At 45.9% G+C, this 16737-nt stretch overlaps 6 protein-coding genes across 6 annotated transcripts; 2 read left to right on the top strand and 4 right to left on the bottom strand.

Annotated features, from left to right (window-relative positions):
• Positions 1-952: 952 nt before the first annotated feature.
• AOL_s00109g7 (uncharacterized protein) lies at positions 953-2037 on the bottom strand (the record flags this gene model as incomplete). The annotated part of the gene is made up of 3 exons (XM_011126488.1): positions 953-1436; positions 1507-1877; positions 1960-2037. The coding sequence occupies 3 exons, from the start codon at positions 2035-2037 to the stop codon at positions 953-955; spliced, it is 933 nt and encodes a 310-aa protein (XP_011124790.1).
• Positions 2038-3808: 1771 nt separating this feature from the next.
• On the top strand, positions 3809-4509 carry AOL_s00109g6 (uncharacterized protein; the record flags this gene model as incomplete). Its single annotated transcript, XM_011126487.1, has 3 exons — positions 3809-4215; positions 4316-4432; positions 4500-4509. The coding sequence occupies 3 exons, from the start codon at positions 3809-3811 to the stop codon at positions 4507-4509; spliced, it is 534 nt and encodes a 177-aa protein (XP_011124789.1).
• A 323-nt stretch (positions 4510-4832) lies between these two features.
• AOL_s00109g5 (uncharacterized protein) lies at positions 4833-6136 on the bottom strand (the record flags this gene model as incomplete). The annotated part of the gene is made up of 7 exons (XM_011126486.1): positions 4833-4857; positions 4931-5038; positions 5107-5170; positions 5255-5758; positions 5828-5878; positions 5936-5981; positions 6083-6136. 7 exons carry the CDS (start codon positions 6134-6136, stop codon positions 4833-4835), a joined length of 852 nt encoding a protein of 283 aa, XP_011124788.1.
• A 502-nt stretch (positions 6137-6638) lies between these two features.
• On the bottom strand, positions 6639-8616 carry AOL_s00109g4 (uncharacterized protein; the record flags this gene model as incomplete). The annotated part of the gene is made up of 4 exons (XM_011126485.1): positions 6639-7176; positions 7230-7324; positions 7377-8358; positions 8423-8616. The coding sequence occupies 4 exons, from the start codon at positions 8614-8616 to the stop codon at positions 6639-6641; spliced, it is 1809 nt and encodes a 602-aa protein (XP_011124787.1).
• Positions 8617-9504: 888 nt separating this feature from the next.
• AOL_s00109g3 (uncharacterized protein) lies at positions 9505-12927 on the top strand (the record flags this gene model as incomplete). Its single annotated transcript, XM_011126484.1, has 1 exon — positions 9505-12927. The coding sequence occupies one exon, from the start codon at positions 9505-9507 to the stop codon at positions 12925-12927; it is 3423 nt and encodes a 1140-aa protein (XP_011124786.1).
• A 1203-nt stretch (positions 12928-14130) lies between these two features.
• Positions 14131-15130, bottom strand: AOL_s00109g2 (uncharacterized protein; the record flags this gene model as incomplete). The annotated part of the gene is made up of 2 exons (XM_011126483.1): positions 14131-14576; positions 14725-15130. The coding sequence occupies 2 exons, from the start codon at positions 15128-15130 to the stop codon at positions 14131-14133; spliced, it is 852 nt and encodes a 283-aa protein (XP_011124785.1).
• Positions 15131-16737: the final 1607 nt, after the last annotated feature.

Raw genomic sequence — 16737 nt, 5'->3', positions numbered from 1 at the left:
TACAATTGCAACCGGTGCAGCTGTGGGACATCAAATTCTCAGAAGGGATTAGTATTAATGCTGCCGTCAATTCTAGTTCGCTCCGCGCTGCATCGCCATCGTCGAAATATGGACGGCAAGTAAAGCGTATAGCTATAACGTTGGACGCTTTTATGGAGACAACAGGCCTATCGTTATCTCCTCAGCCATAGATAATCCTGCAGAAGAGAATCCTACAAGGGCATCCAAAGAAACGTCTCCGACCGTTTAGAAATGCACAGACGAACTGATTTACGAAACGACCCCCCCATCATACATAGGAAACTTATGACATCGGTATCCGAAAATGCCTATAGACACATATAAGAAAAGAACATAAGGGAATAGTTGACACCATTAACGAATACTTTAGGATATTTCCAAAGAGGAAAAAGAGTAAAATAGAGAGAGAAAAAAGCGGAAGCATACACCCATTCTTTTAATCTCAAGGAGAAACAAAAAGAAAAGAAGTTAAATACATTCAACACCGTTCTTGTGCCTGTACTTGTGCGGGAGCAGAGAAACAGTAAGAACTTTTGTGCGAGAATCGTTAATGTCGTGAAAAAAAAAAAACCATAAGAAAAGAGAAAAGAGGAAAGGATGCAAGGTGGAAGAAGAATATTGCAAACAAGAAAACTAACAAAAGGAAAAGGATGAACACCCCCGAAATAGTAGAAGAAACAAGATAGAGGTAAGATATGTTCAAGAAGCGAGCTTATCTGAGTTCAGAAGCAATAGTTAACGCCTAGTGCAACACTGATCAGAACCCAGAACTACCTTCAGCTTCGGTATTGTCTTCCCTTTCTCCTGAAGCGTCGTTTCCTCCTTTCCTTGGAGTTAGTGGAATGCTAGCACGAGGGGAGTTCGGGGCGTCAGCAACTGGGGCATCAGACTCGCCGTTGGCGGCTGGCTCAGCATCAGTTTCTGAAGGTTTCTACTCATCAGTCCCTGCAACATCGCCAACTTCACCTTCCGACTCATCACCGGAAACCTCCATGTTCTCGAGAGCCTTCTCCTCCATGAGTTTCTTGAGTTCAGCGTCATCGCTCTCTGTGACTGCCTTGGGAGCCATTTTGATGGCACAAACACCCCCTGCTGCCTTGATGTTTTCGTCAATAGCTTGGATCGCAGATTCAAGAACGGCGATACCGGATTCTTTCGACAAACACTGAGAAGTGAGAACGTAGAGTGGTGGAGAAACAAGCTTGACTTTGACTGGGGTTTCGGCAGTCTGTTTAGCCTCTGCAGCGCGGAGGGCGTCCTTGATAGCATCGATACCATCATATCCGAAGCATGTGACTTCGACGTCGGCACGGACCTTGGTTGGTTGTGGGGTCAAACGTTTTCCAATGTAGGTCATCAGCTCTTCCTTGACAGCCTCATTCGGGAAAGTGATCTCGTCCCACATATCGGGGTTTCTTGGAAGCGATAATATAGGTTAGAGTGACAAATACAGCCTCATTTAGTAGTCGGACCTGGGTGACCTACGTGATAGAGTACTTGAAAGCATCAACAGTATGACCGAACTTCTTCATCAAAGGCCAAGATATCGAGCTGTAAAGGTCCTCCAAGGGAATCTTTGTCTTTTCGGCAACGTGTCGGAGGATGGAATGTACCATCTTAGATTTGTTGAAACGCTCCTCACATTTAACAACATCCTCAGCACTGACACGACGCTTGCTGAGATCGATGTAGCCCTTCTCCTTATCGACTCTGAGAACCACAACGACTTCGTTACGTCCAACACGGATGAGCTTTTGAATGGAACGGATACGACGACGGGAGAGTTCGGAGAGTAAGATCATGCCGTCGATATTATCGTACTCGAGAAGTTTTACGTATGCACCCATCTCGGCAATCTAGCATTTTGGGTATTGTATCGGTAATCATATCCAGCCGGTAGTGCTTGACGGGAAGTAGCTTGGAAGTGTGCGAACGAACCTGCTTAACATTGACCATGACATAGCTATCCACTTCGGGATACTTCTCTTCGTAGTATCGACAATTTGTTAACGACATGTTGGTGGTTATTGAGGCGAATGTGGGGGTGGTAGAAGCGGGGTGGTCGGACGTGAAGCTGGCGGGGAAGCTTTCTAGACGACGGTAACTTGGTCACTTGAGTATGAACGTCTAGACTAATATTAACAAGAAATTGGTCTAGTTTTGGTGATGTATGGGAGAGTGAAAGGCAGCAGACGAGCTAATGGAGTTGGTAGAGCGAAAGATGGGCGACTCTTGAAGTAGTAGCTGATGTAGCAGGTGGGAAGCCAGGGATGAAGCCTTTTAAAGTCGAAAGACAGTTATCAAGACGGTAGGAGCTCAGTGGATTGAGGCAGACGGGTAAGAGCTATGTCTGGGGGTGGTGATGGTGGTGGTGATGCCGTCTGTTGATTGGTGGTGATGATGTTGGAGAGGGAAAGAAGGTTGGTTTGGTAGAAGACAGCGGAGGATAAAGAAGACAGCTTCTTCTTCTTCTGCTGTGAATCATACACACACAAATCTAACAAAAAGTCACCACACAAAATACCACATCACGAAGTTTCGCACAATTTTCAGCATCTATGAGGTATTTCACCTCGGCTTAGACCTGCCTCGTATTCACTGGGCTCCTAGCAGGGAACGAAAAAGTATAATCTCGCGATCGTGGGAACCATTTTGGTTAGGTTTCCCCAGGTCTCTTTTTTTCTTTGTATGGATGTGTATCTGGTACATGTACATTACATGTCGTGGTTGAGGCGCAGAATGACAAAATTTTCTTTCGCTTGTCGGCGCTTGTCCCCAACCAGCACCCCTGCAAGATTGATCCCACTTCTTATCGATAAAAGCTTAGGCCTGCTATGGGCATTGTACGGTAATTTGACTGAGCATCAACTGTATGAGTGTTTAATTTTCAGGGCGCGAGGCGATTTCCTGACTTATGTCTTTTAATATGAGGATGGGAATAACGCATAATATATAATGCGGGGTGAGTTATCACTGACATTCCACTTTATAACGTCATATGCATATGTTATTGTAGATAATATAATTTAATCACAAGCTTTGAGATTCAGGCTGGTTATTTGTATTATATTAGGTTTGTAAACTGGATATGAGGGCTTTCTTTCTTTCTTTCTTTTTTGTCGTTCTCAAAGCTTTCAAGACGCCCGCGCGAATCTGACATTGATTCCTTAAAACGGCGTTAGATATATACAATATATGTGAATTGGAGGGTTATCTGTGTATTACTATAGCTATAATGGGCCAATTGATCAAGATAGGATCCTGCGAATGTATGTATGTACGGGTTAGTCCTAAGTAATATTGTTGGTTTGATTGGTATATTCTGATTTCATGGTTTAGTAGCACATGAATGTAAGGACAATTAATGTAATGTCCAACTAGACTGGTTTATTAAAAAGCCCCAAGTATCGGTTCAGTATAGACTAGAATTGAAGTATTGGAGTATTGGAATATCGGAGTATCAGAGTATTGAAGGACTATGAAGAATGGTGGACGGAGAATGGAGGTCGTGGTTGTTAGGGGAGCTGTGGACCCAGGGCCGTACCAGTGCGGGTCCAGTAACTGGGTAGGCTCATGGCAGTGTCATTGGCTGTCCAACATTCATCCGATACATCCATCCCCGCCACCACCAAAATACAAACACCCCCCACTCCAACTACTGCAAACCCCAACTTCAACATCTTCCAACATCAACTTCAAATACAATCCTAGCATCGGATACAAACCTGCAATCTACAGGAAGACAACAAAACAACAAAACAATAAAATAAAATATAAAAAAAAAAAGATGTCAGAAGCCGGCCTCCCCCCAAACTGGGAAATCCGCGTCTCCAAAACTCGCGGAATCCCTTACTACTTCCACCCTCAAACCCAAGAATCGCGCTGGGAATCCCCCCCGGGCACCGACTCCGAGAAGCTCAAAGCATACATCGCCGCAAAATTCTCCTCTTCCGGAGCTAGCGACCAAAGCTCCAAACCTCAAGGGGAAAAAATTAGAGCTGCACATCTACTCGTCAAACACGAGGGAAGCAGAAGACCATCTAGCTGGAAGGACGCGGAAATTACGAGAACTAAAGAGGAGGCTAGATCTATTCTGCAAGGGTATGAAGAGAGGATCAGAGGAGGTAGTGTCACACTCGCTGAACTGGCAAAGACGGAAAGCGATTGTTCCAGTGCTAGGAAGGGTGGCGATTTGTAAGTTTTCTCTGCCTTACTCATTTCCTTTCTGCTTTCGTTTCATTGTGTCTGTACACGCGTGGGAGGCTAGATACTGACCCGCCATTTTGTCTTATAGGGGATATTTTGGAAGAGGTGATATGCAGAAGGAATTTGAGGATGCCTCCTTTGCACTTCTACCTGGCGAGATGAGCGGTATCGTTGAAACGGCTTCTGGATTGCATTTGATTGAACGGTACAGTCTTCACACCCGCATCCATCCTACTCGAAACTTAAACTAACCACACTGACACGACACTTAGAATTTCGTGAACAAGATAAAGGTGACCCTAAAAGTAACTCTAGCGAAGCGTGTATACCTAACTACCTACTATCCTGGCCATTGGTTATTGCAATCTTAAGAATGTTAAAAGGAGGTTTCTTTTTTTCTTCGATTCCTGCCCAGTAAAACAATTGTACAAGAAGAACTGATAAAAGTACATTGAACATCACCAACCCTCCATACACCTTACTACTCAGCCCGCGTCAAGTTCAATTCCACGATATACAAAAAACCCGGACGATTTCCTTCTCTCCGTGCTCCCAACCAATACCGTAGTAACTTTTTGAAAAATACCCAAGCCCTTTAGCTTTTTTTATAACGGTTTCAACGATGTGTGTCTAAAGCACGCTCGTTAGTGATGTCGAAGCATATTCCTCTAGGAGTTAGAGAGAGAGGTATCTATTGACTTACGCAAAAAACAATACTTTGATTGCTAAGGCGAATCCGCCGTGTAAAACCAACATGACGATAAGCACTATTTTCGATGTTTGTGCATCGATTCCACTGATCACAGGGTACCTAAACAAAAGCAGCCTCCTCGTCAGCACCCTTCATCATTGTAAACCTCCAGTAGAGATGCAACTTACAAGTTCCTAAACAAAAAGGTTGCCGAGATTCCCAACCCAACCGCGCAAAAGACCCAGTTAAGAACTATGCAGCCACAATTAGCTCCCTCAATCCGTCATACTTCCCACAAACCTCCAGAATGAACGATAATTCAAGGATGATACTTACTCTGAATCGGACTAACACTAGCAATGCTCACTGGTACCCAAATCACATTTGCGTACCCATAAAGACTCAAACACTCCAACAAATTCGCCGAGTCACTTCCATACCACTTCAAAACCCCCCACAGGGCCACAGGCACCAATGCTGTATATCCATACACTAACCCAGCCGCCCCCGTCAAACTTGTAAAATTGTAATTAAACCCGTCGCTGCCCTTAACCTTTGCGAAGTAACTCGCGAGGGTGGAGGTCAGAAAGAGCATTAATACGACCGTTGAAGCGATCCATACAGGACCGTAGAGGTCTGGATTGCCTTCTAAGACGTCTAGGAAGTTGGATTTGGGGAATAATGCGGCAAAACAGCGGCGGAGGACTTCGGAAGTATCAACATTGAAGAATTGGGCGTAGAAGGAGAGGCTCCAAAGGTAGCGTTTGCCTGTGGTGTTGGTGGCATTCTCGCCAGCCGTGCGCGATGAGGAGGCGCCGCCGCCTGTGGAAAAGAACCCGCCTGGTATGAAGAGAACTGTTAGTTGTGTGGATTACATGAGGGTTTATCAAGTCGGAGATGGGGTAGTACGTGATTGGTCCGATGGGATCTTGCCAGTGGGAGGGTCATTGTGGCCGAAGTCTGTAACGAGGCACTAGTTAGCTCTGTACCGACACTGTGATAGTATCTATAACGAACCTTGGAAATCGAGACCAGTCTCGAGATCAGTGTGGCCTAAATCGCCCTGTTCCAACCATCGCCACCGTTGTCTTAGCTACCACATTCCTTGGATCTTACGGAGATGCCACCTATTTGAGGCTTCCTGCGCGGGGAAGAAAAACCAACCTCATCGTCCACCTCAACAACTACATCATAGCCGGCTCCGGACGGCCTGGACATGCTGGGCGATCGGGTTTTTGATGTCGTTCAATCGTGTCGCAGTTGACCTAAGCTAGGACGTCGAGATGTTGAAGCTGGCGAGGTTTCAAGTTGGACAAGTTGCGCTTAAACAGTTAGCCAAGACATCGACAGGCGTCGTCATGCAACGCGAAACCCATACAATAGCTAACCATAGCTATACTATCTAACCTACTTGCTTACTTACTTACTAAGTAAGTACTTAAGGAAGTACAGCTTAGTAAGTCCGTAGGTAGCCAGTTCCAGCTGCGAAATCGAGTTCTTACATGTATGGACACTTGCCTGAGATCGGATGTGAAGTTTTGCAGTTAATTATCGGCGCGGTCGTGGCCTTGGAAAAGAAACTCGATTTAACAAGATCTTGGCTTTTATTGTTCTTCCTTGAGCTACAATATAATATGTACTTAAGTAGGTGCTTAAGCACTTATGTATGTGAATATACATGTAAACGACTCTCATGATGTTTAAGAAGCCCTCAATCGCATTATCTTCCCCATCGGAACCAACCCCGATTCTGTGGATTACTTTCGTCTTTCCTCCCTTCATCGATTTCCATTGGAGCTGTAGTAGTTGGCTCATCGACAACAGGGGCAGCCTCCCTCTCTAAGCCCGGATACTCAATATAATTCCACGCGATATCGAAGAAGATAGGTTTGACAGGTATCGGCTTAACTTTCGGTGGGAAGTCGATTAAATTGGTGAAATCGACACCGGACTCCGGGTATACAGCCAAACTTTCAATGAGTGGCTTTCTTACGGCTGATTTTTGAGCGAGGGTAGAAGACTGCTGGGTTAGGCGGTCCATTTCGGCGAGGGCATGATATCGTTGAACATTGGCTTTTAACTCTGCGGCCAGTATCTTGATCTTCTCGGATGGGATGGAAAATGGATCGCTAGAGGTGGGTTTTATTTGCGATGAGAGTGAGACCGCGGTGTTGATGCTTTCAGATGCACGGTGATAAAGAGCAAGTGAATTTAGTCGATTGCCAATATTGGCATGCGAGGCGGCAATTGCCGAACACCTGGTCAACGAATTAATAGAGCCCCTAGAGCATGAATAATCATGGGAACATACTTGAGGGCAAGGTAGTAGTGACGCTTCATCTCGAGTTCATTGCCGAATTCCTCATCTGCTGCGACACCTGGTAGCTCTGCGGCTTGTTCCAAGTCCTTGCGAGGCCGTTAGTTAGGATTAAGAGTGGCAATCGTGATTGAAACCGACCTGGAGTATAGCATCCCAAAGCGCAACTTCTTCCTTGAAGCCAGAAACTGCACCGGGTCCATCTTTCTCTTTCTTATCATCCCAAACACCCGTAGCCATAACACTGTTTCTTCGGATTCTCCACGAAATCAGATTATAGTTCACGTAAGTATAAATAACCTGTAGGGCCTGGATTCTCTCGTCGCCGGCACTTGCTCCATCATTCAGTGCATCATCGATTGTTTTCTTGATCACGTCCGCAGAATCTTGCCATGCTGCCAAAATCTCGTCGAAATGGTCTGCTCTGGATTTCCCAGAATCTGCCTTGTGCTCATCAAGGTACGATTCAAGGTTTTTTTCGGCCGCAGCCACGCTCCCCAGTGCAAGTGCAACGTCTGCGTCTTCAACTGGCGCGGTACGGGTTCTCCATGTTATTGATTTGACAGCTATTGGTTTTGCCACGGATCCAGCGGCAACCTGCTCCTCTTCTTCAGGCTCCCTTAAAACATCTGCGTCTAATGCGGCGATAGCGCTAAGAAGTTTTTCGTCGTCTTTGGGGAAATGCCGGCGGCTAGTCGTATCAATATCCTGGTTTCTGGGCAGACGTAATTGATACGAGCTGTAGCGAACCCCAGCATCAATATTACTATTTAAAATCTCCTTGAAAGTGTCCCCCCGAACGGCAGCGGAGAGCGCGAGATAAATTATTCTGGCAGTCGACAGGTATGCAAGGGCTTTATCCCACTGCCCCTTCTCAAAGGCAATCGCACCAGCAATTGAGTCCGCGTAAGCTCTGGCTTCGAGTATATCATTTTGGCTAGCATTACTTTCTGGGTCTTGGAGTAGTGCGAGAAGCTGGGAAGCATATTTGTGGGCCTTGTTGAAGCGTGTGATAATGTGGCTGCGTGTCGGTCCCGATAGAGCCGATGCCCCGGAATCAGATTTCATGTACATTGCAAAAGCCCACGCCCTTTCAGTAGAGTAAACGAGGAGATGTACATATCTATAGTGTGAAGGTCAGCTACCTGGGAGCTACAAAAAAGGTAGGCTAGAATGGTATAACAAACTTGGCATTTTCAGCAATGTTCTGAGGCGTGATAGCAGCCTTCTCAACATACTTCCGAGACCGACTAGCTGATTTGCCGTATACATTTCGCCTGAGCTTTGAAATTCTGCGAGAACAAAGCGCTCGATAGGCATTGTAGTCGCCGAGAAGGAGGGGATCAGAGCGGAGCTTGAGAACTGTGGTTGTGATATCCATCCTGATTACCGTGCACGCATCAATCCGAGTCCAATGGCGGTATCGATAGCCTAGTCCGCAGTATATTAACGCCCTGAGCTTCAACTAGGTCGTGTGCAGCCGCGATCAAAAGTAGGATGTTGGCGGTATGTTCGAATTCGAATTTGGGTAGATGTGACTGAATCGAAGCTTGGTGCTACTGTAGCATATCGCAACGAGTGTGGGTTGTCGTGGGGTGAATTGTGGCGGTGGCTAGTGCTGCCTGACAAAATCTAAAAATCAAAAGTGGCGTGTTTCTCGACATCCAAAAAATTACAGGTCTTGGCCATGGCCTGGAACTTCAAACTTCCCACTCGCTTCCAAGTTCAACGCCTAATTTGCACCAAAAAAAATAACATACAAAGAATAGCTCTCAGGGCAATTTGTGACAGCCCGTGAGGCAGAGAGGTGGGATTGGTAGTCGGTATTTTACATAGGAGGACAATCTTCATACATTCCGTCAATTGTTATACCTTCGGGAGGACGCCGCATCTATTACATTTTATTGGCATGTCGATACGCAGATTGTGAATGAACGTCAATGTTGGCACTGTGGGCACCATTGCTTCCCCATAATCTACCACTGCCATCGAGATCGGGATATGTTTTCTAGTGCGTATGTATGGACATACCCACCGCAATTATATCGAACTTGGACACCCCTCGTTCCGTCGAATGGATTACTAACAGCAAAGATTCTCAATATAGCACCCACAATCCCAACTGCACTCATCGAAGAGGTCCTTGTGAATACGACGGCGAGAATTAGGGCCGCTGAGACGGGGCATGCTCGAACGGGTAGCTGCTCGCCTAAACCGTCGAGGCTGTACTCTCTCCAATGTTAGAACAGCAAGTCTGTCATCCGGTCGGATGCTTCATTCAGCTTTTTGGATCCATGGAGGAGAATTACTTTTGGGACGGGCAACCGACGATTACGAGGCACCCGAAGGCTTCCAGGACGTATTACTTAGCAAATTCAGGTCAATATCATCAGCTTTGTCCGGACAGGTGGACCGAATCTCTAAGTTCGCTTCGTTGCTACCGCCCCCTCCGAGCCCGTCTTCATCGGACCAATTCTCCATATCTGCCTTTGGCCTCGACTTCCTATATCCACCGCAGGCTATAGCACTTCTTCAGCGACTCTCGGTCAGGAGAAGTTTGAGGATCTCTAACAACCGAAACGGCTACCTCCCACGGTCCTACAGCTCCTTCGTTGGCGACTCCTCAAAAGCGAAACGTGAGGCCAAAATCAGAGCCGAGTTAGCTGCAAGGCAGGATGAAGAGTGGGAATATGGTCAATCCGGGATGGCAGAAGGGTTTTTAGACAGACGGAAGAGGGACTCGAGGGATAAGTTTATGCCTTCTGAAAAGAAAGCTAGATCGCTCCAAACATTAAACCCAGCGGATTTTGATTTGTCGGAGGAATCTTTCGACCGGGCATGGGCGTGGTATTCTAGAGAGGAGGGGGCCCCGGAGGAACCAGCGCTTGTATTGGAACCAACGTCACAAAGAAGACGGCTTTTGCTTGGATACCTCATCAATAGCAAACGGAAGGTTGATTATGAACGAGTTATTGTGCTTATTGAGGACCTGTCTCCTGAAAAACGTCGGGATGTGGATTGGAAGACTCTTATACACGCGTACCTTTTCCTGCACCAAGTTGATCCCGCATACGTCGCTCTTTCGAAGCTGGTTGAACAAAGGATCAGCAGCACCCAAGTCGGATTTGAAGAGTTCATTTCCTATTGTCTCAACCATGATACCTGGGATCGAGCTATCCGTTGTTGGCAGCTTTTACAACAAGAACTGCCTGAGTCGAAGCGTGGCGGTCCATCAAGCACTGAAATTGAACTTCGAGCTGTTCCACGATTTCAACAAGTTCGACCGCAACTTATCGTCACTTCAGTTCCTGATTTTATGAACAAGTATACTGCCTGGGTAGCGAACCTACTGAGGAACGATATTTTGGCTCGCGATTTGGCAGTATGGCTGTTCGTTGGGGTGAAGAAGAACTTCGCATCAGGTGGGGCAGCTGCCTTCACTAAGGCTGATATCGACTGTGTCAATAGGCTTTTGGGATCAAAGGCGTGGTACACTCCGGATGAAAAGGACTTGGAATACACTATTCTCGGTACGCCATACTTGGAGAAACATGAAGAGGTCATCAAACAATATTCCAAGTATCGGCTTTCCCCTAAAGCTAATCCATCAAACATACTACTCTACCGGGTTCTGCTCGCATCTATAGCGGCTGGGGACTTTAAGGCAATGCAAATGGTGTTCGACGACTGGTTTAAGTATCATAATCACCCAACCATTAAAGCCTACCGACAAATGATGGACGTCTTTGCCAAACGGGGGGAGGTAAACATTGTCGAGGAACTGTATAAACAATTCTCTAGTCGATTCGCCCCCACTGCGGACGACTACGGCCATGTACTCAGAGGATACGTGGAACGAGGAGAAGTCGCCACTGCAGTTGAAAAACTCGAAGCAATGCCTTTACTGAATCTCAAGCCTAACCTTGAGTGCTATAATACTCTATTGAGAGGTTTCTCCCAGGCAGAAGATATGGAAAGTGCTATGGATTATCTCAATGTGATCCTTGAGCTCGGATTCGAGCCAAACTCGGGCACGTATGGTTCCATGATGTACGTCTGCGCGGCTCGAGGTGATTTTGAGAATGTGGATCTTCTCTTTCGAGCGGCTTGCAGGAAGATGACGCCGACTGTTACTATGTGGAACATGATCATCTGGTCACATGTGAATGGTGGTGCTCGCTCTTTAGCTTGGAAGTTGATAAATTTCATTTACAGGCAGGAAATGGGGATCCCTATGACACACATGTATAACATGTTGATGAGTGCTCATGCCAACAAAAAGGAGCTCCGCAATGTGGACAGGATCTTTAAAGAAATGCAAGAGAGGGGGGTTCCGTTCAATTTTCACAGCTATGCTATCATGATGCGTGCACTTACCCAAACGCAGCATCGAGAGAATCTTCAAAAAGCTAGGCAAATGTTGGACCTTTTACAAACACAGAACATCCAAACCGGCCCCGTACCATACGCCACACTCATGCAAGGCTTCCTGCGTCGACGGAAATACTCCGAGGTTTTTGCCATTTACAAGACAATGATGGAAAATGGGGTGGAACCAAATTTCACCGCACAGTCCATGCTTCTCCTCGCCTCTATTTTTGAAGCACAAGAACTAGCGAAGTTTACGGGTAATGTTGATCTCAGCTCTGCTGAAGAAATATCCCGTCTGGCAATTGAAAAGTTCTCAGGGTTCGATCCCACGAGTTTCAGTCCCGTTAAGAGCGCCGTTCCGACTTATATCTTCACTCCACTCATTTCGGCCTATATATACAAAGAAGACTACGAATCTGTCCGCAAAACGTATCAACACTTCCTCGAGATTTCCTCACTCAAAGGTACCAACAGCATCAAGCCCACCATGAATATGTATCTAAAGCTGCTGCATGCATCCCAGAGAGAAAGGAATTGGACCGGTTTGCGCGAAATTTGGCGACTGATGTACACAGAAGCCCAACGGCGCGGACGACCACTGACTCAGATCAGCACTGGATCCAATGTTGTAACAGTCAAGAAGAGAGAAATGTGTCCTGCTTTTGATATCATGCTGAAGGCAGCGATTGATTCGATAGAAGTAATCGGCCCTGAGGCCGATGCCATCACCGTTGGAGAGATTGGGAAAATGATGCAAGATATCATTTCCTGGGGCTTTGAGCTGGACGGCGGTAACTGGAATTCTCTGATTGTTTTGGCAGCAAGATCGGGAGATCTTGAGCAGGCGTTTCGACTAGGTGAAAGCCGGCTAGTTAAAGATACGGGGATACATTACAGAATCAGAGCCCAGCAGAGATTCGGATTTATCGGCTGGGCGAAGCATGCACAACATCCACATCTTCATACGATCGAGATCCTAGGAGGCCAACTGAATAAGCTTTTCAGTTTAACACGAGGTGGCACCGAAGAGGCCGAAAAGGCAAGAACCTTGGCTAAGAAGATCGCAACAACCTGTCCGGTCATGTGGAGGCTATGCAACACCCGAAGCAAGAGAGGCCAAAAAGCACAAACTGATGAGATTCACGCAAAGATCCTTGACTTCGCCGAGATTTCAAGACGGCCGCAGGTCGATAAACTCAAGATTACACGTGACTATGCCTTAGCGCCGTTTAAGGTACAAAAGGAGCGATATCTTAGGGGTTCGAGGAGGTCGACAGTCGAGATTCCATTCGGAGATATGGAGTTTGACTATGATGAATAAAACTCGTGCCTTTTCTTTCTTTTTTCTTTTTTGTGAAATATTATTAACGATTAATTGTACATACATTGGAACCAAGAGCGCTGCTTAGGGGTCTGTTGGCTGGTCCGAACGCAAGAGACGGAGACGCGAAGATCGATGGCTTATGAGTAGCCTTACGTCCAGGTAGCCTTAAATTGTATATATATTTTTTTGACCATAGAGCTGACAAGATATATTCCATCAATATACATATCTTAATCCCTTCTAGGATTAAAGTTCAATTCGGTATATGTACCGCAGGAGTGGCCTTCCTGTGCATTCGTGATCATGTGGATACTCGACTAAGTTTTAGATACCTGGATCCGCAGACTGTATAACTATCCAGAAAAAAAAAGCACCCCCACAATCTCTAAGTTCATTTGATCAATGGATCCGTTAATTTCAAAGAAATTATCTGATATCGATGTATACGGTGCATGATGGGAGAACATTCTCGTAGCTTAGGCTGGTGGAAGTATGGACTTAGCTAACTTGCGGTACCCGCACCGGCCTAAGCTAAGGTACAAAGGCCTAGACATGACAAGGATTACATAGGCATAAGTACTTATACATAAGAAGAGACTAGAGGCCTAGAAAAATTTAAAGGAAGGAGTGAAATTTAAAACTTAAGTAGCTAAGTAAATCAGTAAGTACCTAGGTACTTAAGTATCCCACTCGAAGTGTACTTCGTGTTGTCTGGTACCAACGAGACCAGCTAGTACCCAGCATACGCACCGTACAGAGACGGCCTTGGGGAATCAAAATGAAACAAAATCAACACACTTGGCGAGTATTTGGAAATCAGTCATAGGCTTTCAACGTTTGCTTGTTCATAAATTGATAAAACGAGATCGAGATATCGAGATATATGCGCTTTGTGCCCTAGTTGTAAGTCTGTATTAAACAGAGAGTGGAGAATGAGAGAAAGGAAAGGGAGGTTCAAAGAAAGCAGAGACGAAGAATAAGAAGAAGAAGAAGAAGAAGAAGAAGAAAGAAGGGTAAATATGATGTGGAGACTGATGTAATCTACAGCGTGGTGAATTCTTAAATAAAACTATTTGGCGCAGAGTACTCGAGTAGAAAAGTAATTTCCAAAATAAATACAACTGGGGTCTTTAATACTTATACATGTAACTCTTGTTTTTTTATTGGCCTTATTTAAAAATTGTTTGTTTGGTGTTTCTACTAAATTTCGCTAGATTCAAAGCTCCCCCCTGGGTTGCCATCACCACTTCCACCAGGATCACCACTTCCACCAGAACCACCACTGCCACTGCCACTGCCCCCTGAGCCCCCATCCCCGCCCCCCCCTGAGCCTCCGCTCCCGCTGGGACCGGCTTCGTCACCATAAATTTTAATTGGTATACCGAAACGACGTCTGAATTCTTGGTAGTACGCTTGATTCATTCCTATGTCTGGGCCTTCCAGATAATAGGGCTCAGCGGTATCTGGGTCTAGGTATCGTCTTGGTTGTGAGAAACGAAGAGTCCCACTACCATAATTCCAAGTAAAGTCGGCATTATGGCCCTGGACCGAGTCAGGAATGCTATCTAGGGCTTCTTGAAGTACGGAAATTGGGAGGTTTCTATCCTCCGGCACCCGGCTAACTAGATCAGCGGTACAAAAGCATCCTGTGGGTTTAATTTAAAACACATGAATGGGTAAGCAAGGTGCATTTCTGCTACTGGCCTCAGGTACTGCATGTAAAAGGGAAATTGTCTCTCCACTTACCCAACATCACACTGCACCTATTTGCTGCAAGTTGCGTCCAACACTTACGTGACAACCCCCAGGGTTGGTCCTTTGTTCTTTCATGCAGTGGGACCCCATACAATCCACCATTTTCATCACAACGGCATGAATAGCATCCAAGCTGTCGGGAACGGATATGCACCATAGCTGCTTCATGTTTGACCAAAGTCCAGTCTGTCCAGTCATCAAACGTGATATGCATGTCGGGGACCTCGCGTGGGGGTATACGGTAGGCCCAGTCTGGTGGATTACATCTCACTTTCATCTTACCATCTTTATAGAAAAAGCTAGGAGGGATTTCCCCGGCCCGCTTTGGGCTAGTTTCCGTCATGTTCTGTGATGGTTCGGATGTATTTCCCGCAAGCTTGGGGGTAATATCAACGTTCGACGTACCAGATTCCTGTGGAAGGGATATGGCTGCGATCATTGCCATGATGGCGGAGGTGATCAAGATTGAATTTGCCCGCATTTTTTGCAGATTGTGGACCTATCAGTTCAAGATAAAGGGAATCGAAAACTAAAATAAGTGTTTATTTAGATAGTAAAAAACGTCGGGGTAGGAAGAAATGGCATCAAACTCGGGTTCTGGGAGGCTTTGGAGGCTTAACAAAATCGCCCAATGACCCCAGGAGGATGTTACCTTTCTTAAGTCCAAGAATAACAGGTAGGGGTAGGACTAGTTATAGTTATAAGTCCATCATTTCAATACGCATTGCTGAGCTGCGCTGTTGGAGCAGCCTCGTGGGTCAACAGCACAGCACAGCTGTAAAGGACACCTGGGATAACTTCATCCGCAAAATTGTGTAGAGAAATTCGAAACCGAGACACGCAGTGATCAGCAAACATGATAACAGGAATTGGCTGTGCAATCGATCCTGTTTTACCGAAGGCTATCCAAGCTACGCCACGGTAATCGATGGTCCCTTATATGTGTCTTTCCCACAGATATTTCAAGAGTTAGAGCGTTCTTACAAGCTTACCGGTCTCGCGACAGTTCTATGCAGGGGGTGGGACAGCCGGTATGTTGGTACATAGGAAGACATTTGACGAAATTGTACCCACGAATTTCGCATGACGAATTCGCGAACCTGGAAGATATTGTACGGATCTACAAGTGCAAGTAGGTACTTGAAATCTCGGTGCATTTTCACGGCTTAGTAAGATACATTGATGGTGGAACACGAGGCCACAGGGCACCCGTCGCCCAAACCACAAGTTCCCTACATATACAACCACTACTACCAGAGGATCGCTCACGAAGTGCGCCCAATATACGTACGTACTACATATACCGAAACTTTATTTTCTAACTTACAAACAGCATAAACAACATTTTCATATCAAAATTCCTTTATTGTGCCAGTCAATCAAACTCCGAAGTTGTGTGCGCGTAGACTTGTTTGCATACTGCGCTCAGACAGAATAGTTTTTTGTCAGAAGTGCGTTCGGGGGCAGCTCTGGTTCCGAGACTAGTATGTACATACCTAAGCTGGGGAAGCATAACAGTATATTAATAGCTAGCTTTTCAATGTACATAGACTTAAAGACGCCATGTCACACTAAGAGCGTTCCAGCCTATGGCCTAGCGCCTCGAGTCCAACTACTCTTAAGGCGAGGAACTATATCAATCGTCGTTAGTACATGTACAATACATGGTTTCAAAACCGTGACAACAGTTAATATTAGTTGATTATCCCTATACGTAAAGCCAACGTTGGGCCAAAGTATTCGCATTTAATCGCGCCTGTACATGTCTGAGTTATAACGTTATAGTGGCCGGGCTTTTGAGGCTGCTGCCTGTGTTGATCATGACCGTCAGGCTCCTGTTGTAAAGTGCAGGAGGAATTGTAGTCTTGGTGACCCTTCTTGTGTTAAGAGGAATTGCAAGATATCTCTTAAACTCTCTTAAATCTACTGAATTCAACCCGCCATATGAAAACCATTTGCCTTTAACAAAAGGCTTTCCCCCAATTTCCAAAGTAGACCGGTTTCAGTTTCAGTGTAAGTTGACACTGTAGTATAGTCTGCCAACGGTAGCAC

The sequence above is a fragment of the Orbilia oligospora genome (genome assembly GCF_000225545.1).
Source record: "Orbilia oligospora ATCC 24927 unplaced genomic scaffold scaffold00109, whole genome shotgun sequence".
NCBI lineage: Eukaryota > Fungi > Ascomycota > Orbiliomycetes > Orbiliales > Orbiliaceae > Orbilia > Orbilia oligospora.
This window is presented reverse-complemented; position numbering and strand designations above follow the sequence as displayed.